The sequence below is a fragment of the Sinohyriopsis cumingii genome, chromosome 4, assembly GCF_028554795.1.
Source record: "Sinohyriopsis cumingii isolate HCF-2022 chromosome 4, ASM2855479v2, whole genome shotgun sequence".
Lineage (NCBI taxonomy): Eukaryota > Metazoa > Mollusca > Bivalvia > Unionida > Unionidae > Sinohyriopsis > Sinohyriopsis cumingii.
The window spans coordinates 135,370,218-135,397,875 of NC_142964.1; the positions used below are offsets into that span (position 1 = coordinate 135,370,218).

The window sequence follows — 27,658 nt, forward strand, 5'->3', positions numbered from 1 at the left end:
TCAACTTACCCTAGTCTTACAATCACAGAAATATTAACACCCATATTCAACTTACCCGTCTTACATTCACAGAAATATGAGCACCCATATTCAACTTACCCTAGTCTTACATTCACAGAAATATTAATACCCAAGGAGAATAATACACCTCAAGATGTAAGTCATTTGCATATATATATATATATATATATATATATATATATACACACACACACACATACATACATATAAGGTTATGCTGTAGGCAGCAAAGCTGTTTTCTGTCACCATATTCCTCCTTTTACATTTGCACTCTTTAGTCAGTGTCTTCATTTTGATAATTTGACATGTTTTCATTTAAATTTGAAAACTTTTAGATTATCATCACACTTGATAGATCCAGAATGTAGTGCATTCTTTTCAAAGTTTATTTTTCTTATGTCCTGTCCATTTTACTTCATTTGATATGTAGAATAGTTCTTTTGCAAATCTCATTAAGTCAATATTTAATGTGTTTGGCCCTTGTTATTGTCCCCTCTCTTTATGTTCCAAACTACAACCAATTTTTGTGTCATTAAAGAGAGAGAAAGAGAGAGACAGAGGCACACACCCTGAAAACAAGTGTTGAAAAAATATGGCATTTTATAATTAAAGACAAAGTATACAAAAATTTGTGAACAACTGCAGTTGAACAAAATCTTGACATTCACTGAATGTAATTTAAGCCCTTATTCCCATTTACAATGATGAAAAGAGACTTGACATTCACAGAATGTCAAATGCAGCATGAACTACATGATTGGAAGCCTCCACACTAGTTGATGAGGCTGAAATCTAGGGTAAATATGCTAAAATTGTGTTAAATATTGCTGGATTGTAATAATAAAACTTGGCCTAAAGATCTTATTTCAGTAGAAATCTCCATCGTAATCTGGTTTAAAAGCACTGAAGGTCTTAAGACATTCATAAATTTTTACTAAAATTCATATATTTTGTTAAATTTTCTTTAAGAACAAATTCTTAGTACACTTTTGGTAAAAATTTAAGATAAATAATACCAATTAAAATGTCAGTAAAGACTGCTGGTGGCAACACTTTATAAAATAAATACAAATTAAATAAGTGTTTTCATTTGAAATTTTATGTTTGGTTTTAAATTTTGAATTTGGTTTCAGTGTAACCATCAAAAATTCAATGTGCTGTCTTATATTCAAATGTGAAAAAGGTCAACTGACCATCACAGCGATGCCTACAAGTATTTCTGTGAAAATATTATTACCAGCTGTGTTTTGATCTCCGACTTGCAAAAAGTGTTGGTTGTACTGTTGAAATCAATTAAAAGTTGACTGCATTAAATTATAATGTTAATTAGTTTTTTGTATTCAATCTAGCAAAGAAGGAAGAATAAAAAAGTTTAAAGGCATGAAAATCCTACCTGTGTAAGAACTAACGGTCACAGTAGTGTGTAAAGTCAACTCATTTCAACTGACTAATTGACCACTGAGAGAACTGTATGCAACATAATGCATCTAATGTTAATAATTACTTATCATATTCATTTGCAAATGTGTAACAGTAGCAAAGGAACCATGTAAAAGGCATACTAGATGCCATAACAGCTTGGTTTTGTAGATTGGGTTCATAAGGAGAAGCAAGTTTCAAAGTTTACAGAGAACTTAAAAATTCCCAAATTGGCTCTCAGGTTTGTTCAAGGATGAGCAGAAATTTTAAAAGAACATCCTAAGAAATCTTCAGTATTTTTATTATTATAACAATTTTTAAAAAATTGTGTTTTGACATTGTTTCTCTCAATAAATGTCACTATTTAAAAAAAAACAATCATGTTTTTAATTTGAATCAAAAGTAACTCTAGAATTTAACCCATTATGCATATTTAGTATATACTGTGTCCTTAACTTTTGCACATGATTGGAAGTGAACTTCATTCTGGTCACTTGAAATGAGAATTATTATGTAGCATTAGAAATAAAAAAAGTCTTATTTATAGTTAGATTGTAATTTTCCCTTGGACTGCTTCATATTCTATTATGTTATTGATCAAGTTAAAATATGTGTAAATAGGGATTTGAAAAACAAATAATTCATTCCTGTTTTAGGTCAGTCTGTGTGAATCCATTTGTCATCAAAGTTTACAGCTGCATTGTTGAAATCAGATATGATTCAAATAGGAATTATTTAGGTAAAATATTCATTGGAATTACTAAAGTGCTCATTGGCTTTTAGATTAATACATCAGTTTGGATTCTTGTGAATTCATTCAAAGACATTTAGGATTGCATCACTGAGTTATATCAGGACATTCAAGGCAACCGGAATTCATTTGGAACATTCTATATTTTTGGACATTTATAATGATATGTAATTAAATTCACAATAATGTGTCTTTTTAATTTTCACTTTGTGTTGTTGGGGAATAAATTGCTTCTTGATTTTAATTAAATTGTTTGCTTTGTGTTCATTCTATTACATATTTTAAGACCTAGAGTAATAACAATCCACATTCATGTGCAAAAAGTGGTGATGCAATAAACAAGGTTTTTGCATGTACACACATTGTGTGTGTTGAAACCATCTGGTGAAAGGCTGACATTGGAGATATTGATAATAGAGATCATTTATTAAGAAAAGCAAAGAACTTTGTTAGAAAAAGGTATTTATTGACAATTATTCCCTTTATGATTATCGTTTAAAGTCAAGAGGGAATGTAAACTGTTGTATATTCATGATGCAGTGTAAAAAGGTTTTACATTTATCTTTGACAGTTAAATTTTTTAACATCTACTAAAAAGAGCAAAGTGCTACATATTTTAAAAATGGTAAATTCTTAATCCTGGATATGTGTTGTCTCCGGTACTATGAAGTGAGGTTTGGAACCATTTACAAATATTTCACATGCCTTGTGTCATTTTTCATGAGCTAGCACCTGGTTCTTTCAGATTCTAGGTGGAACACTGGAAAGGTGCAATTAGGCCCCAAAACTGATAATCTACCCAGTTTCATGGAACACTGAAAAGGTATATTTAGGCCCCTAGATTGATAATGTACCCAGTTTCATGGGACACTGGAAAGGTACAATTAGGCCCTTAGACTGATAATGTACCCAGCTGCATGGAACACTGAAAAGGTACATTTAGGTCCTTGGATCGATAATGTACCCAATTTCATGATACACTGGAAAGGTACAATTAGGCCCTTAGACTGATAATGTACCCAGTTTCATGGAACACTGGAAAGGTACAATTAGACCCTAAGACTGATAATGTACCCAGTTGCATGGAACACTGAAAAGGTACATTTAGATCCTTAGATTGATAATGTACCCAGTTTCATGGAACACTGGAAAGGTACAATTAGGCCCTTAGACTGATAATGTACCCAGTTTCATGGAACACTGGAAAGGTACATTTAGGCCCCTTAGACTGATGATGTACCCAGTTTCATGGAACACTGGAAAGGTACAATTAGGCCGTTAGACTGATAATGTATCCAGTTTCATGGAACACTGGAAAGGTACAATTAGGCCCCTAGATTGATAATGTACCCCGTTTCATGGAACACCGGAAAGGTACATTTAGACCCCTAGATTGATAATGTACCCAGTTTCATGGAACACCGGAAAGGTACATTTAGGCCCCTAGATTGATAATGTACCCAGTTTCATGGAACACTGGAAAGGTACATTTAGGCCCCTTAGACTGATAATGTACCCAGTTTCATGGAACAATGGAAAGGTACATTTAGGTCCCTAAATTGATAATGTACCCAGTTTCATGGAACATGGAAAGGTACAATTAGGCCCCTAGACTGATAATGTACCAACTTTCATGAACACTGAAAGGTACCTCAAGGCCACAAAACTGATAAAATACAAAGCTTCAGATACATATCTCAAATGGAGATGACCTTTGCTGCAGAAATTATTAATACTGGCAAAATTACACAGCAAAGGCAAATCCGTACCAAGTTTCATAAACACCTTTCAAACAACATTTTCAATTAGGCTCCAGAAACCTAAGTGTGATGGATACTTGAAATAATGGATGAGCAGCAGCTGGAATGACATAGATGGAGGACATTAATGTGGATATCCCTTGATTTTTGTTAAGCACTTGAAGGAAAAAATGAAAGAATGGAGGCCACACAAAGGTAATAATATCAGTCATGGAACATACTGTTCCCTCTGTATAACATAACAGCCTCCCTCATAAGCAAAAATCCCCAAAACATTCAGGGAGTTCCTATTAGCATGCCAGTATCAAAGGTAATTCAGGATTTAAAAGAGAAGTTAAGACAATAATGTCTACCTATACACTGTTTTTGATCTTCTGATGGCACTAATCCACCAACACATGTACACCGGTATCCACCTGGCAGGTCCACACACTTTCCACCATTACAAATGTCAGGATTCTCCTTACATTCATTTATATCTGAAAAAAAAATTTTAATATCAAAGACATTCATCTCATTCATCTCTTTCTTTGTATAAAATACATTTCCTATAAATATAGTAAATGTGGCTTTATTGATAAATATTTAATACAGCATAGTGTAAACTTTAATTATGACTGCTTTTATAAAGTCTACTTATTACACAATTTATTCAGCCCCACAGAGTTCTAAAGGAATTCCAAAAGTTTTCAAGAAGCATTTTTTTCTTATGGAAATTAAATTTTCTCAAAATATTAGTTTCTTCAAAACTGAATAAATATATACAAAATGTAGAAGATAAAAACCACATAAATAATTATCAAGCCACCATGGTTACCAATGCTGTACATCATCCGATCCATGCAGTTATCTCCCATTTCATTTATTATGTTTGAACACTATAAAAACAAAAAAAAATATAATTAAAAAAATTATATAATTATTTTAACATTGTATTCACTCACAAAAATTCAAATAGTTTAAGAAGTCTTTAAAAAAAAGGACTTTTCAAGAAGAGTAAGAATTTGTTTTTAGTTTTCAAGGCAACTTCTCAAATTCGAGCATTTTTCAAGGTTGAAAAAAACATGTACTATGTCAAAGAACAAACTTGTCCTAAATATTACCCAAACCAAAATGCACGTTTATGACAACCTTGCAGCAAGCTTACAACAAGCTAGCTGAGACTGCACAAGCTAGTAAGGGTGTTTGCCCAAGCTTGTGCAAGCTTGCAAAAGGAATTTTTCGAAGTCTGCAAGCTTGCAAATTTAAAGTTCAAGCTTGCACAAGCTTGCAAAATCTAAAGTTCAAGCTTGCACAAGCTTGCAAAATGAATTTTTCCAAGTCTACAAGCTTGAAAAATCTAAACTACTTGATGTAAGCTTGAAATAATCAGTTGTGAAAGTTGAAAGTTTAAATGGGCAGTTCTGCATGAGATCAGTACTTCTTGAAATGTTGAAGAATATATGTTGTGACTAGATCATGCTCAGTATAAGAAACTACACTGTCAAATTAAATGATGTTACCAGTAATCTAGTTTTTATTTATAGCATCTGAGTTAAATAATATACATTTTCAGTGTTGCAAAAATGCTAAGAACTTTAATTTCTTGTACTTAGCTGATACATAAATAAAATATATTATTCCAACATTTCTCTGTTTAAATTAACTATGAACACTATTAACATATTTAAAAATAAACTGAATTATTTCTTGACCAAGGCAAAATATGAAATGTTACTTTTTCATCACATGTCCTTTATCTCATTTTCAAATTTTCACAAATATTATACATGTTAGAGAAACAGTTGTCATTGTACACTCAATTAGCTACGCAGTCATTTTGTCAGGGAATGGAAGACTGGATAAAGAATCTGATTTAGTAAAATCTAGTAAAATATATAGTAATTGCTGACTGCAAAGTTATTTACAGACTAACGTAATACAGCAAGATATTTTATGTCAAGTACTTGTAAATGCTATTTGCCAACAATGTATGCACCATCAAACATAGTCTCAGTAAATCTTGTAATATTAACTTCTGGCATCAAGTTTTTGAAAGAAATGTCACATATTTGATTTAATCTCAATCTGCTGCCAAGAGAAAAACATTATTGTCATTTATTTACTTGCTAAATAATTTTTGTAAAATATACAAAAATTTTGTTTTTCTTTGAGAGAGATGCCTCTCATTCTACCAACATTCCATAAAGAATTGAGCTTTGTGAAATTTACTTGTTTAAAAAGAAATCAAATAAAACCATGCAAGATGAAATGTAGTTTTCTGTGACAGAGACTTAATTTGGTATCGAATCAATAAAGGCAGTTACTTCCACGTTTATAGTCAGCAGACCGGTTTACAAACTCTAAATATACACACAACATATTTGAGTCGCAAGAACACAAGACAATCATTGTAGCCTCGCTTAAAAAAATTAGGCACAATTTTCAAGGTTGAACTGTCACAATTTAGCTCATTAATTCGGTAAATTTCATTGCCCACAGAACCAATATATGTGCAGTAACCAATCCTATAACCCAGGAGATAATTTCCAGGAGATAATTTGAAGTCACGAAGTTATCATGTTGGTGAGTAAACTCAAGAGTGTGTTGTATTTTGCCAGATTTTGTGACTGTAGATTGGCGGTAGCATTCTGTTTCACTTTTACGATTTAAACACATCAATATATGACTTTTTAATGTTGCTTCACCCAATGATTGAGATGACAACTCTGCAGATCATTATTATTTATTGCCATGCTTGCCAAACTGCAGTAATTGATGCAGTGCTATCAGTTATTGATAATAGGGTTAAGACATTATGAAATTAAATGTACGCTTGTGAAACTCGTTTCCGTTATTCTTAGGGTCTTTTTTCCTCTCACACATCAAATTCAACAATTGTTCAGAGGTTGTTACATTTAATTTTTTTCAACCTCAAAAAAGATGGCATTTATTTTATTTCAAAATGTCTTAAGGTACCTGATCAGTTTCATGGTTTTTTTCTTGCTGCTTAAAGCTCCGAGGTAGCTAGTTCAACACAGTTTTCAAAAAGGTAAGAATCACATATAAATCACATTTTTGGAACATTCATGTCTTGAGAATTCAAAATCTGAAAACCTTCTTAAATTATATAATTCTTTAAATTTAAAAAAAAAAAATAAAGTTTGATCATGAAAAAAAGTGTCTGCCAAAATGTAGACTCTTATTTTTATCAATTTAAATATTATTAAATGATGTGATAACTTCATTCTTTTCTTTCATTGTGACAGTAAGATCTCATGCTAATTAATGTTCACGATATATTTACATTTTCATTTTAATATTTGATATTACATACTTTTTGCACCTCAAGAGCTAGAAAAATGGAGGTTTGTGACCATGTATTGAATAATTTAATTGATGCCATATCAGTTCTTCTGATGCATGCTAGCTAGCTTTACTTGCAAGCTTGCAATTGGCAAGCTTGCACAGGCTTTTAATTGGTAAGCTTTTAATTGGTGAGCTTGCATAGGCTTGTAATTGAAAAGCTTGTAACGGTAAGCTTGTAATTGGCAAGCTTGCATAGGCTTGTAATCAGCAAGCTTGCACAGGCTTGTAATTGGCAAGCTTGCAAAGGCTTGTAATTGCCAAGATTGCACAGGCTTGTAATAAACAAACTTGTAATTGGTAAGCTTGTAATTGACAAGCTTGCACAGGCTTGTAATTGGCAAGCTTGCACAGGCTTGTAATGGTAAGCTTGCACAGGCTTGTAATTGGCAACCCTGTAATGGTAAGCTTGCACAGGCTTGTAATTGGCAACCTTGTAATTGGTAAGCTTGTCCAGCTTCAAATCTGAGCTTGCAGCAAGCTTGCCACAAGTTCACATAACAAGCTCTTGCAAGCTTGCCAGCTGCAACCTTACCAATTACAAGCTTGTGCAAGCTTGCAATTGGGCAAGCTTGGGTTCCAAATCTAAGCTTGCCGCAAGCTTACAGAACAGCTTGCTGTAAGCTTGTCACAACCTTAAAAATGAGCTTGCAATTTTGGTTTGGGATAGACCACCCCCCAATTAAGACCAATATTCCCCAGCCCAATTAGTGGTCCTAAATGAAATCTTTTATTGAGGCAGACTGGATTTTTGCTCTTAGTAAAGAATACAATCAAAGTAAGATATAATGATTTTGAAAAATATTTATCTATTTTAATTGATATAACCGAATTTGAAACTTATATTTTTTTGTAATAACTCAATACATAAGTCAGATTTTTATGCTTTCGATACAGAAAAACTGAACTTACTAAAACTATAAAAAAACAGATTACATACAAAGACAGTGAATCTTTGAGAAAGAAAATAACCCTGGATATACAAAACCATGAGCAAGCAACAAACACTGAGAAGACCTTATCAGACTTGTAAAACAGAAGAGAGATAACAACATGAAAAAACTGTTTTGAAACAACCTGTGCAGGTTTTGCCATCCTGGTTGAGGTTGAATCCCATGTTACAGGCGCAGGTGAATGACCCAGGGGTGTTGATACACATCATCATACAGCCTCCATTGTTCTCCTCACACTCTTCAATATCTATAAAAATAGTCAATATAGTAAACTCCAGAACTTAAGATGAAACTTGAGGACATCCAATTTAAATTATGTTGTAATGTATCAAAATATTGTTGTAACATATGATGAACGTTATCGTCAGTGTCAATGTGAACAGAACGGATTTTACCATCAATATGCAACAAAGTTTTATTACATTTATATTTATTAAACCTCACCCCTAGAGAGGGCACCATAGCCACCTTCTAGCTAAAGTAAAACTGAAAAGTTGTCAGTAGGATAGACTGGATGATGCTTATAACTAAGTAATCATTTATTTTAATAAATGTAAGCAAAACCACTCACCAGTGGTCAAAAACCTAAGTACTAAAAGATGCATTGGTAGTACCTACTGTAAGTCAAGTACTATGTCATTGTTACCATATAGGCTACATTATCAAGCAATACTCAATGAAACAAATGAAAAAACTGAATAAAGTGTTATCCTGTGAGGGCCATGATGTCAAAGTAATGTATCACAATGATATCACTGTTCTATTATTTGTTCTAATCATTACCTGATTATTTCACTGTAATAATTATTTAGTTACAATGTAAAATGTTTTTAAATATAATTTCATGATAATTGATTTTATCTTTATGAAATTATCCAAAAATGTACGATATGATTTCAGTGAGTAGTCTTGTTTGCTGTAATATAATGTAAGATATGACTTCAGTGAGTAGTCTTGTTTACTGTAATATAATGTAAGATTTGACTTCAGTGAGTTGTCTTGTTTGCTGTAATATAATGTAAGATTTGACTTCAGTGAGTAGTCTTGTTTGTTGTAATATAATGTAAGATACGACTTCAGTGAGTAGTCTTGTTTGCTGTAATATAATGTAAGATACGACTTCAGTGAGTAGTCTTGTTTGCTGTAATATAATCTGACATGCTCACTTTTAGATCATCATATATGCATCACAATGCCAACAGTGTTGGTCTCCCATTGCCCTCTTCAGAGAATGGTTGATTTAAATTATGTTGTCATGGTTTATACAGTATAATAAATTATTAGAAATAGTTTGTCATATTAACAGATCCTGGAAACAACCCGCTATGCTCTCACATTGACATAAAACTTACCAACACATGTGGTATGCTGTGCATTTTGTCGATATCCCTGCTGACAGATACACTGATAACCACCCATGAAATTCTCACAGTAACCATTCGAGCATACACTGCTGATGGCTGAACATTCATCCACATCTGAAATTATCACATGGACAATAAAGACACTGGTCAAAATTAATGTTAGATCCCTCCATGTGACACTTGGATTGTGTCTTAAAACTTACTTAAGCTTCATGAATAATCACCCAGGGCCACACAAAAACTGAATATTTGTCTTGTTAATTATAGGCAAGGATGTACTGGCTTACTATACTCGGAATATGAATCAGCATCATGGTATTGTGAAACACAAGCAGCATTGTCTATCTTTACTTATCAGTTAAATGACAATTCTCTGAGGAGACTAATGTACAGGTTATGTCCAGACAAAACACACTCTCTCATGGCTGACTTTAAGACATTTACATTTCGAGAAAGCATAGCTAAAAATAATAGTGGAAGTAATTCTGTGGAATAGTAATTCTACTGGCTGGTCCCCTGTCTCAAGAAAACTAGATGCCGCAAAGATTTAGCTCAAGATGGGACAGTGAGACAAGGACCATTCTAATCCTATTTCAAGCAATGCTACTGCTTACAAGAATATAATTTTTTATTGATAATTACTTAGGATTGTTCCATTTAAACATGTAGCTGCATGGTACCCAGGGAAGGCAGATTGATTTCAAAGAGTTACCTGGGCCCCAAGTATGTTTAAATTGAACAGCCCTTATGCATTCATTGCACCAGGAAGTGAATTGATCCAAAGACTGTTTAATCACTCTCCCAATGAGAAAAGATTTTAGCTTTGTTTATGATCTGTCTGGCACAATTTCTGAACAAAGCAATAGAACCATAATTTTTCCAAGTCACACTGCTAATTTTCTACCTGCTCTTTTTCCCCAACCTGCATGAGGATTAATATAGCCCAACCTGCATGAGGATAAATATAGCCCAACCTGCATAAGGATTAATATAGCCCAACCTGCATGAGGATAAATATAGCCAAACCTGCATGAGGGTAAATATAGCCCAACCTGCATGAAGATAAATATAGCCCAACCTGCATGAGGGTAAATATAGCCCAACCTGCATGAGGATAAATATAGCCCAAGCTTCATGAATAGAATGTATCATACTTCAAAAGCTAAATCTTTCTCATGCTTTAAGAAATTCATGGTTACTTGTCAACATCACTGATTATTTTTAGTACTGTTAAATAAGCACATGAAAATAATTGGGAGTAATGATGTGATTGTGTTGTGTCTAAATCTGTATTATAACAAAGTGTTATTGATTGAAGGGTTACAAGGTGTGATTGTACATACTTGTACATAAAGGAAATATATTTCACAGACAATAAAATTTCCAATAATACCTAAATTTAAAAAATATCTGGTGAATTATGTATCTTAGAGGTAAACGTACTGAAAGAGTTTCTTCTTTTCGGAGGCACCCAAGCAAATTAAGAAATTGTATAAATTCTGTATAATGTCATATATTGTTGTTTCAAAATTTTCATATAAAGTAGTCTCAGGTGCATGGACACCATGACTGAGAAGACCAGACTGAGATAGGAAAAGTAAAGTTAGCAAAACAGGTAGATTTCATTTCTGCATGGGCGAGCTGAATGGTGTCTTTTCATAAGTTCATGTTCTTTATATGCATGAAATGGTATCACAACTTCATATCCACTGGTGAATGGTGCTATTTTTATAATTCTGTGTTTGCTACATGAATGACAAGTATCACAATTTTACATCATTGTTTAATACAGCATTTTCATATATTTATATATTCATATGTTTATGTATCCTATGCTACAAGAATAATATAATTATAACTAGTGTTTGTTATGTGTACAATATATTGTGTATTATGGAATAGCTAATGTGTGGGAAGCTTCTGAATATTTCATCTGGAATTGGAAATTGCAGTTTTTTGGGTATGCATAGACGATATGGAGAGATCACTTAACTCAAATTGTGTACTGGCTCAAAATCTGAACACTTTTGTTTGGTGGTGTCTGAATGCACATGTTGGAATAGGTCCAATACATTTGTATTCATACATATATTGTAAATAAATAATTCCCGTACAGAAATTTCTCATGGATTCCATATGGAATACTAATTTGCATATTCTATGGGATTTTCCATACAGAGTACATAAGGAATCCACAACCTTTCCATATGGATACATTGAAATCCATTAGAGTGTTTCAGCTATATAATAAAACTGTCCATATGGATATTTCTGTAAAAGTACGTACAAAATCCATATCCAGTCCATATGGAAATTTTCATATGGGATATTATTTCCATAACTGATTTTTATCTTTTCACAACCCAGAACCCACTCAACCTAACTTTGTGTCAGGTATTTACTCACCAACACATCTGCGCCCATCAGGGGTCAGCTCAAGTCCATCTGGACATCTACAGGTGTAACTTCCAGGTGTGTTTGCACATGTACCCCCTCGACACATGGCTAACATCTCTGTACACTCATCAATGTCTGCAAGTGGAAGCAATACAGTGTCTTTTCTACTTTCATTTTGCATTATCTAACTGTAAACTTTGATGAGAAAGTTCTATGTAAAATATCGGTATAAATCAAGTAGCCACTAATTTCAGTAACAACACTACACATTTCGCAGAGATTTACAAAGTAATACCCTTTTTTGAATTTGTATAATTGAAGTCCTATGAAAGAAGATATGAACATGATGCAATAAAAACATATTATACTGATCTCTATCATGCTTTTCAACTGGACTATCTGATGATCTCAATTGGCAAGGTTCTATGGTCAATACACTATGAAAACAATCAGGACTTAAACATGAAAAATTTCAATTATTATATTGAGTAGAATCAAAGCAAAATATAATATTAATAAACTGGTCTCCTGACATGATGACACAGACTGAATATAAGAGTCCCATTAATATGTAGAGTGAACCTTGAAAATCAAAACATGAGTTGTAGGAGAATATTACTAAACTCACCTGTAGTGCGGTGGTGTTTGTGGATGCTGGATATAACCGGCACATAACAAAGTAATTAGTGTATGAAAAGTAGATCAATGTTACATCCTTACCCTTAAGGAGGGCACTATAATGCATGGAACATCATGGTGCATTTTCAAGTTGATACTATGCCTATACAGAGACACTTTCAATAAAGACAAAACATATACGCTGTTTTATTCTTTAAATAAGAAAACCAGAAGTATATGAGAAACAGATCAATGTGGCCAATAATTACTAGGGGTGATTTAGAATGAGAATTTGCCAGCAAGACAAAACCTTTACACAAGGTTTAAGCTGTAAATAATTAAGCCATTAGTGTAAGGAAAGTAGGTCAAAGTGACCAACTTTCACCTGGGGTGGTTTAGAATGATGCCAGGAACACCATCATGACTATGATCAGTAAATACAACATACTCAGAGTGGAGAATTTGCTGGAAAAATAAAAAATGTTTACTCTGACAATAACCTAGATCAAAACAAAGAAAAAAGCAGAGAAAAACAGCTGGCTTGACTACTTTGATCTGGGATGGTCCTGAATTTACGATGTTCCTTGTAAATACAATGCCTTTTGTCAGAGATCTGCCAAGAGGAGAAAAATTTACACTGAGGTTAACTCAAAAGTAACAAAATCATCAGTGTACAAAATGTAGTTAACTATGATAAATTATCACATGCAATGGCTTTGAACAATGCAAGGATTATCCTGACCAAGTTCCACAAAAACAACATACCTAAAGCTGGAGATCTGCCAGTAATAAAAATCTTGTACACTGGATGGACTGACAACATTCATTAAAGTCTGATATGAAAAGTAGGTCACAGTCAATTACATTCCACAGGTGTGGTTTGAATGGTAAGAGAAGCACTCTCACAAAGTTCTGTGAAAATACCATGACAACAGCTGGATATCTGCTTGTACATTTGGTTTAACCTTAAATAACAAATCTATGTAACATAATTATAGGCAGCTGTAACATACTTTCTGTTGAGTGATTCAAAATGATGCAAAGAATACTCTAATTTCAATGAAGATCTAATGCATACAGCCAGCAACAATGGCAGTAAAATTATGCTACAATGGGAATAAACAGGTAAGCTAAATATATTGTATGTTAAGACAGGTGGTCACTTAATACAGGTATTTCTTTAACATATGTTGTGTCAGATATGGAATCCTATTTGATTGTATCTTAAGGTTTGTAGTCACTTAGTTGAGGTGGTCTCTAGCACATATTTTACTATAATAAAACACAGAGAAGAAAAAAATGTTATGCATGCCAAAAATTACTAGCACGGAAGAAGAGAGTCTGGTTGTTAAGAAGAAATTTATTCTCAATTTTTCCTCATCTGATATTAGATGAGGCTTGTAAATAACACTCACCCATACACATCTGGTCCAACATGACACCCCTGAAGCCAGGTTCACATTCGCAGCGGAAAGCCCCTTGAGTGTTCACACATTTACCATCAGTACAAATACCAAAGGATATACGGCACTCATCAATGTCTGGAAAAAAGGACGAGGATTCAAAACAAATTGTAACATCTGAATTTAATTATTTTAAACCTGTAAAGATGACAATAATATTGTCAACAGTTCCAAAGAATTTGATTATTTAATCAAAATGTACAAACCAATTTCACATGCAACATCATATTCTCTAACATTTTCCACAATTTCATGTAGCATTCACAGACACAAACTAACACACACACAAGCACATTTATAAATTAATTATCCTTATTAGGGGGAAATATGAAGGTAAGCCATTTTCCACAATGGCAAAACTTGAGTGGAACATGTCTTTCTTGTTTTGGGTGAACAAATCTTCATATATCCTCTAAACAAGGGCAATAAATTGTTTGTTTTACCAAATATTTTAGCTCTTAAAGAGTGTCCAGTCCACCTTCCACACAGCAGCCTAAAATTTTCTTGGGACAACATCCAATGCCAAAGGAGCATACACCTTTGAATAATATCAAAGACACTGAAATGCAACTGCCACAGGTTTCTTTGCGTTCAATATATCTTTCTTTACCAAATTTCATCTTCATTTATAATGTCTGAATGAGGCCATGATTGTTGCATGCTTGTTAAGTGGAAAACATCAGAGATAACTTGAATGGAATTTTATGAGGGGTTTTTAATGGGGGACACAAGACATGGCTACATGATAATTTCAGGGAGACACATTTTGTTCCCTGACAAATGACGTTCACATTGACACTTTTATGTTTAGGATGCATAATAAAAGTTTCTTGTAAAAAAGGCATAAAATGTAGACGTGTATTCATGTGTTCAAAAAATATGAATGCCGCACCACAGTACCTGAAAGTTGATCTAACTGTAAAGCTTAACCAAATGGACAGACATGGACAATGCTACATGCCAGCATTAGGGGTTTAGGGTTAGGGTTCTGATACTACAGACTTTGCATTAGTGGGATTAGGGATAGAGTCCTGGCACTGACACACGATTAGGGAGCTTAGGGTTAGAGTCCTGCACATTGTATTGTATCTACTCCAACTCCAGATATTTGATATTTAATATCGCTTCAAGGTTTTTGTCAGGTGACTATTTGCAACTGTATTGTTGTGTACGGTTTGATACCTCCGACTTAAGGTTTTAATTTACCACACTGTATACTAGATAGAGATATAAATCGCATCCTGAAAAAAAACCCAAGTAATACCAAACATCCAGAATCTGACTAGATACAATAGAGTGCTGCAGTGACAACTGCTAAAGACATGTATTTGATAAAGGTGCTTAAGCTTGTTTGCTAGAGCCAGCCTGCCTAAAGGGAGTTAACCTACCATGTAAAGGCACCCAATCCAAGAAGTGTCATGCTTTCTAAATCACTTCATACCATGAACATGATAAAGATATTCATCAACTTGAGAAGATGTAAACCTAGATATAAAGATACTAAAACAGGATACCTCTTACCTGGATAAAAATATGCTAAAATAGGATACCTCTTACCTGTACAGGTATAACCCTTGTCATCAGTAGCATATCCTTGGTTACATACACAGGTGAAACCTGCAGGTGTGTTTCTGCACTGACCATTCTGACAGATACCTGGGAACTCTGCACACTCATTGATTTCTGAGGATGAAACAACATGCTTTACACATGTATTTGTTTAAAAATGGTTGATACTCATTCAAGAAAGTAATGTCACTGTTACAAAACTATATTCATTTGTCATTTTAAGGGGAATTAAAACCTCAGACAGACCAGTATACTCTTTCTCCCAGCATAGGAATGCATAAAACAGTGTTATTACTGCTATCCTGGAACTTTTTTGAGTGTGAAAGTGTAATGTTATAATATCATGCAACTCCTGCAGTATATAACAAATTCAATGATTCATGCATGAATGTGTGTCACCATGATATGTTATTTTCCCCTGGAAGGACTCTCAATGATGCAAGAAAAATATTCTGATCATAATACCTTGTCTATCACTGAATTTATGCCAACACCATAAAACTTGAACACTGTGGTGAACCTTTAAACATCAATGCAATTAATGTAAGAAAAGCAGATTCCTCTAATGTGGCTCAGAATGCTGCATGGAACACCTTAAATTCCATGACAATATCATGCCTAAAGCTGGAGGCAATATGGCAGGAATTAAACTTTTACACTGGCATTAATCTAATAGATATACATGGATAGTGTACTCTTATACTTGTACAGGTGACCTGAAAACTAGAAATTATAAACAAAACCTCTATAAAAAATGCAATGGCAAGATTTTTTCCATTATTCTAGTGCATATTCCATCCCCCAACCCCCAGTACTTGCCCTACTTCCGGACAGTGAAGCTGGGGTCGTAACACAAAATCCATCACATACAGCATATGGTACATCTATATGATATTGCTGTATTTATAAAGTTTGATCAGAAATTATTTTAAAAAGTCATTTTAATTACAGATTTTGTACATAAGACACCTCCCAGAGACCCCAGACATATGAACTAAGAATTACGGACTACTGTACATCAGCAAAGATGAGTCACAGGTTAATAACTGAAGCTTGTTTTGAGATATTTGTCATGAAAAATAATCCATGACAAGAGAAAATCAGACAGTGTATTTAATAGCTGACATCAACAAAATCTTTGTGAAATTGTTTTCCCTTTTAGTCACAATTGTTTCCTACATATTTAGATTGTGATGATGAAAATTCTGTACTATACCTAGTGGCTGCATTGTTTCTGGATCCCGTGTGCATAGTATGTTGTATTCCTCTGAAAACAAACATCATTAATCAGATGCAATTTGCTGCTATCTCATTGATTTTAAAATAATGTCTTTGTACTCTTTAGTTCCTGCACTATTATCTACATTAATTCAAACCAAATAGTGACACATACATCTATCATACTTACTCACCTATAAGTCGAGACCAACTGAAAACTGCACAGACCCAGCTTCTGACATCACAAGTGCAATCAGATCTGGGTCAGTGCAGTCTGTTAGGAGTAGTCAGCAGAACAAACAACAAAGACCCTAATCTGCAGGTGAATTATGCTATGGCTGATCAGGATTGTTGTTGTTTTTTGCAGTTTGCCTTGACTTATAAGTGAGTATATACAGTAGTTCAGACTTCATGTATCCTTTGGTTACTTAACACCATCACTGTTAGTATCATCATAACACAAGAATGCCAGGGCCTGCAGTCAGGTCCATGATCAAAGCATTGCTTAAAACACATAACTTTCACCCCAAAGTCATAAGATCAAGAAAGCATTTCACACAAATGAAGTGTCTTAGCTTCATAATGATTTATCCAGAGTATAAACAAACTCCATTAAAGGCTTTTAAAAAGTATAAGCAACTGAAAAGACTTTAACTGAAACCTTAATATAAATTGTCTCTGTGATCTTTACCCCAAGACCAACAAGGCAAGTACATTTGTTACAAAATGATTTGTTTTATCCTCATAAATGTCTCAGCCCAATTTATGAAGAGAATTATCAAGGGATTTAGGAAATAAATGCAGATGAAGAACTCTAACTAAAACCGTAACAAAATGTTTTTTTAAAATAAATGTACACTTGATCCCTAAATCTAATGGACAAGTAAATAACAGAATTAGTTGTTTTGTAAAGATTCATGCCAAGCACAATTACAACCTATCAAGAAATTTAGGAAATATATACAAAATGAAAAACTTTCATGAATACCACTCAACCAATTTTCAAAGATAAATTATGTTTCATAAATCATAATATGTTAGGAGTATGTCATTAATTCACAAATCCAGCCATCACAAGCTAAAATTGATATACCAGAAGCACCTTTGTCTTGGTAAATAACAATGGTGCTAAATAAATGTCTGCTTCCATTAAATCAAACTCTGACAAGACTAATCTCCCATTGGATACAGGGACGGACACCAAATACCCAAGTCATTAATTATTACTGGAGTGGAAGTGCATGCTTTACAGTGATATAACTGCAGGGATGGCTTGGGAGCATGGGTTATTGAAGAAATATTTATCATTGATTTTTTTTACCTTCTTCAAATATGTTGCCAATCATAAAATGTTTAGAGAAAGGTTACATGGAGAAAGGAGTTACATCCCCTTTTAGTCTCCTTATATATATAAAACCACTTCCAACAAATAACCTACAGGCTAAGGGAAGCCATGGTATCTAGAGAAATATGGGTATTATGATGGAGAAAAGTTTTGCTTCCATAATTCCAGTAGATGTCAAATGACCTGCAATCTTACAAAGCTACTGCAAGACCTGGATGGGTTGCTTGTTGAACTTTGCTATCAGACCCACAGAGTGAAATTCAGTTCTTTTGGATCAGAGGTTTCAAAATTAAAGCTCAAAATAGTCAACTAACTTCCTCTACAGCAGTGACAACACCAGCTAAACCTATACAAATCTCATTTGATATTGGGTTAGGTCCTATATGTTGAAAGAATAACCCATTATATTTGCAATGACAGAATGTCTGACCATCAAGATGATTTCAAGATACAATACGGGATAATTTTTTCAGTAAAAGTGAAACAGAGTAATGCATATCTTGGTACAAAGAGGGCTGATTTGATGTTTTGTAGAGAACTCATAGCTGCCAACCTTCCAGGCTCACAATTAGTGAAAATAGGGATAAAAAGTCGTGAATTTGGACATGAATTCATGAAAAATACCATGACAATAACTCCATCCACTCTGACCACTCCATCCACTCCGATCGTCAATACTACACTATATCAAGTCGCAAAATAAAAATAAAACACTACATATATGCAGAAATATTTATTTATCAAGACATGATACTGTGGCAGACTTGAACTTCCTCAACTGCTTGATCGTAAATTTGTTTTCTAGACAGTTCCGACTTCTTGCCTGCTGGTTGATCTTGGGGACTAAAATTGCTGACAAATTTTCTGCAGCTAAGGAGGCCTTAAAGTCTGTCTTATTTTTCCTCACTAAAGAAAATACTCTTTCGCTGTTACTGTTGCTGTGAGGAATGCACAGGAGGTGCAGCATTTTGGTTCTTCCACATTTGGAAGCGATTTTTGAGTCTGCGAATATTTGTAGAACAAATGTTTAGCATGGTCTCCAGCTGATAAAGGTAGATTGTGTTCGACAAGAAAACTCACAAATAATGCTTCAGCGTTGGTAGCCTGCAGGTCTTCCACCAATGGTTTAAAATATTCCAGAGCTGAAATCTGTGAATTCTTAATTTTCCCAACTTCTACGTGTTTTTTGCAACCGACATTCTTCCTCACATCATCTCTGCGATGGCAAACTGAGTGCAAAAAGCATGAATGAATATCAATGTTTAATGGCAGAATGCACGGCCAATTTTTGATATATTCCAAATTAAACTTCACTTTTTGAGTAATACATTTCTTTTTCCTTGGTGGTGAATACATTTTCAAGATCTTACATACAATACTGAACGGTAACTCAAATCAGTGTTTGGACACATGCGCAGAGCAAATTTCCGGTTAGGCCCCGTTTCTCTCAAAAGCATTTGTAAAACTACTCTTATACATATAGATTAAAATAGGCTAAAATGCTTGCTACCGGGCCAACTTTAATAATCGGCTGTAGATCTACTAATATCGTGACCAGCAGTACCGGACCGTTTCTGCAACTGCGAATATCACGACTAGCACTTAACGGGAAATCAGTTATTTTATTAAAGATTTAAAATAATTGAGGATTGGAAAATTCGTGAATTTTTGGCTTATGGCATGAATCCGTGAATCGCTGAAAAAGTCGTGAAATTCACACCAAATTCGTGAGGGCTGGCAGCTATGAGAACTGTCCCAAGTAAAATGCCATTGTGTACAAACATTGTAAATTCAAGGTAGAAAGGGTATGGAAAGGTATCTATCGTGGCCTCATTTGACTACAAGAATACGCCCCACATACAAACAATGCTCAAGACTGATCTTGATGGGTCTAATTTGAAGATGGCACCCAAATGAAAGGAAGTCACTATTGCTGCAGAACACTGAATACTATATACAGCCACCCAAATGAAAGGAAGTTCCTATTTCAGCAGAACATCAAATACTATATACAGCCACCCAAATGAAAGGATGTCTCTAATGCTGCAGAACAATGAATACTATATACAGGCATCAAAATTAAAGTAAGTCCCTATTGCTGCAGAACACTGAATACTATATACAGGCATCAAAATGAAAGGAAGTCCCTATTGCTGCAGAACATTGAATACTATATACAGGAACCCAAATGAAAGGAAGTCTCTACTGCTGCAGAAAATTGAATACATTATACACGCACCAAAATGAAAGGAAGTCCCTACTGCTGCAGAACACTGAATACTATATACAGGCATCAAAATGAAAGAAGTCCCTATTGCTGCAGAACACTGAATACTATATACAGGCATCAAAATGAAAGGAAGTCCCTATTGCTGCAGAACATTGAATACTATATACAGGAACCCAAATGAAAGGAAGTCTCTATTGCTGCAGAAAATTGAATACATTATACAGGCACCAAAATGAAAGGAAGTCCCTATTGCTGCAGAACATTGAATACTATATACAGGAACCCAAATGAAAGGAAGTCTCTATTGCTGCAGAAAATTGAATACATTATACAGGCATCCAAATGAAGAGAAGTCCCTACTGCTGCAGAACACTGAATACTATATACAGGCACCCAAATGATGGGAAGTCCCTATTGCTGCAGAACACTGAATACTATATACAGGCATCAAAATGATATTTATGTTGGTAAATTTATGATCTTTACTGAAATGTGTTTGTTTCAAAACTGAAGTATATGTGAAGGTCTAGTGAGCATTTTCAAACACTTTTTCAGTATTTGTTTAAAAATAAACCTCAAATTCAAGCACCTTACAAGGCAACAATAACATTTTAAATACTTTACAAGACTATGCAAACCTAAAGTCTGTAACATCCAAGGTATGCCAGTGGCCAACATCTCTCCCAGTCCTTGCAAATGTGTTGAATTCTTCCTTAAACTACTTTAACCTTTGGTTTTCAATCTTCACATTCCCCTTAGGAAGTTTTATTTTTTTTTTTGATTATGGTAGTAATTCCATAATGTCTTGGAAACTACTTTCTCTTTGGCTTGTGCAGGTGGAGTGTCAAGTCAACTGTTCTGGATGGGCATAAATGCATTATCAGCAATCTGCTTGCTTGCAGAAGGCGGGTCTTCACAGAAACAGCCTTAGACCAAGGGTACAGAATATTGTCTTTTTCCTTTGCTTTAGACCTTGTCAAAAATGGACAGTGGCTCTGACTGTCTTACTTAAGATTCCATTGAGAACACAGCTTTAACCAATTAATTGGCTGAATTTTAACCCTTTTCTGTTTCGTATATATATATATATATATATATATACACACACACACACACACACACACACACAAAGACTTATGACAGAACAAATAATGCAAATGATTCAACTGGACTGGGTAGTTCCTCAAATAATGGCTAGTTGGTTCTGACTAAAAGATCAAAAGATGTTGGAAGGTGAAGAGCCAGATGTTTTACAATGTGGGAATGGGCAGAACTCCAGAAGGAGAAGCTGGAAAACCTAGTAGCAATGTGTAGCAGATTAACTATCTTCTGAACACTGCCATTTCAAAATGGAAGATGGTCCTTGAGGATTTGGTTTTACAAATTGAAAACAGGATCACAGGGGAGCCCTTTCTGATGAGTACAGTGACTGAGCTGGTGAATCAATTGTGTTTGCCCCTTTGTTTATCCAGGGAACAACAAATTTAGAATTTAGACTACAGCCCAAACAGCAGTGGATATCTCACCCTAATACTACCATCATAGCATTTTGTTTAAATATTCATTTTCAGGTGGATTATGCATACCTGATCCCTTGCTAGGACAGGGAGTACAACTGGGTCCCCAAGCCTTCCCCAGAGTGCAGCAGCATGTGGCCTTGGAGTGGAGTCCTCCAATGGGACTGGAGCACTGGCCCTGCTCATATTCTAAGTAGCAGTTAGCCTTCCTCTTATCTGCAAAAATTTTGCAAGACAATACCAATGTATGGTGATACACTATATATCTTTTTTGGACTAGTAAAAATTTGAATATAGTTATAAGCATTTGTAGCAAATGTCAGTTTAATACAAAAATGTACTGCTTTCCATTGTATACTTGATGTATTATACAACTGGTTGTAATTTTTTTCCTTTGTTCTTTCTATCGCCTATCAAGTAATCTAGGTCGTAATAGGCAAGTACAAATAGGTAGATCTTTTGATATCTTGTCTTTACCAAGCATTCTTAGTAAAATGGAAGTAAAAACTGCTACTTTTAAGTGAAGAACTGCCTTAAAATAAGGGACTTTTTGGTAGATATGTAGACGTCATTATAAGGAATCTTAGAGTATGGTAGTCACTTTTATATTCATTTAATTATTTAATACTAATATTACCTCATAATAACGTGACCCCACCTATAAGGTACTCTCCACTTGCATTGCTAACATGAACAATGTTATTGCTAGGGATTACTGTAGTAAGATTTTATGAGGGTATTTAATGTCATGGTTGGGAATTACTCTAGGAATTCTGATAGGATATTTACTATTATAGTTAGGGATTACTGTACTCAAATTCTGATGTGATAGTTATAGTTAGGGATTACTGTAATCAAATTCTGATAGGATATTTGATGCTATAGTTAGGGATTAATGTACTCAGATTCTAATAGGATATTTAATGTTATAGCTAGGGATTACTATACTCAAATTCTGGTAGGATATTTAATGCTATAGTTAGGGATTAATGTACTCAAATTCTGATAGGATATTTAATGTTAAAGTTAGGGATTACTATACTCAAATTCTGGTAGGATATTTAATGTTATAGTTAGGGATTAATGTACTCAAATTCTGATAGGATATTTAATGTTATAGTTAGAGATTACTGTATCCAATTTCTCATACAATATTTTGGAAAATAAAGATTTAGATTTGGTAGAATATTTGATATAAATATAAACAAGCGACAGTATTTAAGAATAAAAGAAACTACAATATGATATCATATTCAGTAGGTTTTCAGCCTGAATGAATGTTTTCTTCATTGGCAGAACTCTTATAACATAAGATCTATCACGTGATATTTCGGTTTTGGTGCTACATACTACTGCCTAAATAACAGCCTTGTGTAGCATGTTCCAAAGTTGACTGACAGACGACTGAGAGGTAACATTTTAGGGAATATCTCACACACATGGTAGCTCATATCAACACTCTTCCACAAATTTAAATCTAATTGATTATACTTACTTTGCTGTCTTTATCCTTATGGAATAACAAATCTGACAGTAGCAAATGGATGCATTTTCATTTTTTGTTCAGCTGGTTGAAATGCAATGGAAGCCAAGAATGCCAAAATCAGACTCAGTTGAAGAATGTTTCTTTAACCAAATTAATACAAATATACTATTACTGAAGAAAGCATTTAGATAGCTTCATTTCACTCAAGATATTTGTCATCGTTTTAACAAATTTCAACATTTACAGCTTACAACCAACTGAAATGTAGGTCAACAGAACTTGAAAATACAGCCACTTGCTTTTGCAAGAATTTGAATTTATTTGAAAAAAGACATCAGAGTAAGCAAAGTACGAGACTTTAATTTGTGAAAAAGCCTCAGTATGTGCTGCCAAGTGTGTGTGATACTCTTGACAAATTTGGACTCTCATTCTGACGTCAGTCAGCATCAGAACATGCTATGTGCGTAAGACACCCACCAAAACATAAATAACATGTGATATGTCTTACACTGAAGGACTACATTGGCAGTGGCATTAATGATGATGTTAAAAAAGATGATAAACATCATAATCATAGAAGTAATAGACATAGAGTAAAAAGTAAATTCCCATACAAAAGCTTGTTAACTGAGATAGCGTCATGATGTTATTTTGTTACTCTCAACAAGAAGAATGATACAACATATTACAGAAGAATGATACAATGTATTACTTTTACAAAAATTATCCTGAATTTTGACAGGCTGAATGGGTGTCACACACTCAAGATCTGTGCACTGTATTGTTTTCCTCGCAGTGCCTTTAGCTCCTCAAAATACTATAGCATGCTGATGTGGAGATACCATTCGATCACAGTATACAAATAATAAAACCATTCACAAAACTCAATTCACTAACAACATTATTAATTGAGACAAAAGAATGTATTGAACTCAAAAGACGTCCATAGCTCTATAATATTTTGCAAAACTGTATACCAGCCAGGATAAAAAAGGGTTACCCCAATCGAAAACCATACCATCACCCTTTTAGGCAGACTAGACAACATATCAATATGTAAGGATGATTTCCAGTACATTGTTTATCACAAACATTTATCATAATATCTGAATAACAGAAAAAAGTAAGGATGGGACATAAAAATTTAACGCAGTTCACGCATAAGTTACATAAATTGAAAAATGTGGAGCACATCAAGCTGCTGTCCCAGTGATGCTACCAAACAATATTTATCCTTCCTACGCCTCTTTCAAGACAGTATAAAAGACCCAATAGAAACTAAATCATCTGAACAACCTGAAAAAACAAGTCTTTATTTTGAAATCTCTCCACTACAAAGTGAAATTAATTCTGTTCTTGCTATCAACAAAGGTCTTTCCACTTAAAGAAGCAAAACAGAATAATTTGTGCAGATTTTGGATTTGGTAACAAAACAACCATTTCAAAATAGTTATGAGCTCTACAGAACACACCTGTTTCATCAGCTTCAAATTGTGTGAAGCAACGATGACAGTTTTTAAACAAATTGAAACTCACAGTATAAGCCCAGTTTTTTTAAGATGTGCAAAATATTACACAATATTCCCTAATTCCCACAATACCTCTGACCTGGGCAAAATATTACACAATATTCCATTATTCCCACAATACCTCTGACCTGGGCAAAATATTACACAATATTCCATTATTCCCACAATACCTCTGACCTACCCATACATCTTCTTCCTGCTGAATCAAGTGACAGTCCTTCAGGACAGCTGCAGGTGAATGATCCTAGGGTATTCTTACAATGGCCACCACCCTCACAGATGTTAGGGAACAACAAACATTCATTGATGTCTGGAAAAATGGCAACTGTTCTGTTAACTTTGTGTATGTTATTTACTAATATTATAAATGAAATATGCTGTACTTATGATAACATAGTTTTAAATATTAAGAAATTGTCTTTGTTCTTCCTCTCATTGAATTTTGTTTCCTTACCTGCATATAGAGTACTAAAACAAGTTCATACGAAAATGTTCCAGCAATGGACCTTAAGCAAATATTAGTAATTATACTGAAAATGTTTTCTATTATGTTTCAAATTCTTTACTGGAACAGCACCCTCATTACAGTGAAATCTTTTTTGTATAACATACAACTGTTATAGCAATTATTTTCTAATTTTCTGCCTTAAAATACATTAACGTTATACTAATGAAAAAGCCCCAGAGTATTCATAATTTTGTAAATCTATTTAATTTATTTAATGACTCTAATACATAAAGAGCAGTCTGAAGAAATACCAGATAAAGTAATACTTGTATACCATATATATTTGGTTATGAGTATAGCCCAACTGCACAGACCCAGATCTGCCATCAGCAAGTGCACCAGAAAATCTCGGTCTATGCAGTTTGTTACTAGTAATCAACAGAATAAACAATGTAGACCCTGATCTGCCTGAGCATTATGTGGCTACTGTAAAACTCAACTTATAATTGAGTATATATAGTACTCTGCCTGTGTTTCATGCATTAGGACCTATTACTCAACTAAATTGCTATCAAGAACGTCTATTATATCACTTTAAACCCAGCACTTTTTTATAAATGAAATTTCATGAATAGGCTGAAAAACTTACCTTTGCATTCACCACCTTCAAACTGGAATCCTGGCTGACATCTCAATTCCACTGAATAGATAAAATAATTTTCGTGGGGTACATTAATTCTGTCAGTTTATAATTTATCATCTATACAAACATACATGCTTGCTTGCAATCTGCATAATGTTCATGGAATGGAAAATCCATGGGAATGCCAATATTTTCCAAGTGACACTTGTTTTGGGAGTTTTCCTGTACATTGAAATCACTGTCAATGTGGAAGCTTTAATGATTTTTGCCTTATTTACCACTTTAAATATAAATTGCAAATTCCTAATTAAGAATAACAAACTCATCCATAAATCTTTCTTTGGTTCTATCAAATCAAATTTAAGCAACATCACAACAATGTATTTTCAATAGAGCTCACCTGGGTTTGCCCAAAATAAAGCAATACTACACAAAATGATAATGTGCAAGATACAAGACGCACATTTTCAAAGTAGGGGACACTGGTTAAATTTTATTTCTATTGTTATGAATGTGAAATGCTCCATAAAATTTATTGTTATGAATGTGAAATGTTCCATAATCTTTTTTGTTATGAATGTAAAATGTTCCATACATTTTATTGTTATGACTGTGAAATGTTCCATAAAATTTATTGTTATGAATGTGAAATGTTTCATAAATTTTATTGTTATGAATGTGAAATATTCCATAAAATTTGCAGCTAAAAAGCTGAAGAATGAACTTGCACTATCATACTGAATGGTACTCTTATCAATTTTCCAGAAACAATTATGTGAGCATTTAAAAGTTCAAATTTTAATTCTGATTTATTAAATGTGTTGAAGCATCTAAATCCAAACTTCTGTCTTCTAGCTTCAGCATACAGGTACAAACTAGACTTCTGTAATAATGAATACAGGTACAAATAAATTTTGTAACAATAAATATAAGAACAACCAAGACATCTGTTGCAATGTCCTAAGGTACAACCAAACTTCCTGTTACAATGCATATAGGTACAACCAAGATTTCTGTAACAATGGATTCAGGTACAACAAAGATTTCTGAAACAATGCCTCAGGGCTGTTCCATTAAAACATACAGGGGACCTAGGGAAGGCATTTTTAAAGTGGGGTACTCACCCATAGATGCAATTTAGAATTTTCTTATCATTTTAATATGAACTCTGTGAAATCAAAGTACAATGGCAATTATTTTTTAAAAACTGCCTTCCCTGAATACCATGTATGTTTAAATGGAACAGCCCTCACATACCACCAACACTTCTGTAACAATCAATACAGGTACAACCAATGATATCAGTAGCGAAGAATATGCTGGTGCAAACAAGACTTCTATAACAATGCTACAAATACAATCAAGACTTCTGTAATAATGCATACAGGGACAGCCAAGACCTCTGCATCACTGCATACAGGTACAGTCAAGACTTCTGTAACAATGCATAGAAGTAAAACCAAGACATCTGTAACAATGCATAGAGGTACAGCCAAGACTTCTGTAACAATGCATAGAGGTAAAACCAAGACATCTGTAACAATGCATAGAAGTGAACCCAAGACATCTGTAACAATGCACA

The 27,658-nt window shown here is 34.0% G+C and overlaps 1 protein-coding gene across 1 annotated transcript in view; it reads right to left on the reverse strand.

Annotated features, from left to right (window-relative positions):
• LOC149802135 (fibrillin-1-like) overlaps positions 1-27,658 on the reverse strand; it is a 329,248-nt gene that overhangs the window by 149,410 nt on the left and 152,180 nt on the right. Inside the window, exons 20-29 of the mRNA XM_089956539.1 lie at positions 26,083-26,133; positions 25,167-25,295; positions 22,040-22,186; positions 16,877-16,927; positions 15,649-15,774; positions 14,044-14,169; positions 12,020-12,145; positions 9,602-9,727; positions 8,374-8,496; positions 4,305-4,430 (exon numbers count right to left, since the gene is read on the reverse strand). Of these exons, the coding sequence (XP_089812665.1) occupies positions 4,305-4,430; positions 8,374-8,496; positions 9,602-9,727; positions 12,020-12,145; positions 14,044-14,169; positions 15,649-15,774; positions 16,877-16,927; positions 22,040-22,186; positions 25,167-25,295; positions 26,083-26,133 (1,131 nt within the window). The remainder of the gene's footprint in view (positions 1-4,304; positions 4,431-8,373; positions 8,497-9,601; positions 9,728-12,019; positions 12,146-14,043; positions 14,170-15,648; positions 15,775-16,876; positions 16,928-22,039; positions 22,187-25,166; positions 25,296-26,082; positions 26,134-27,658) is intronic.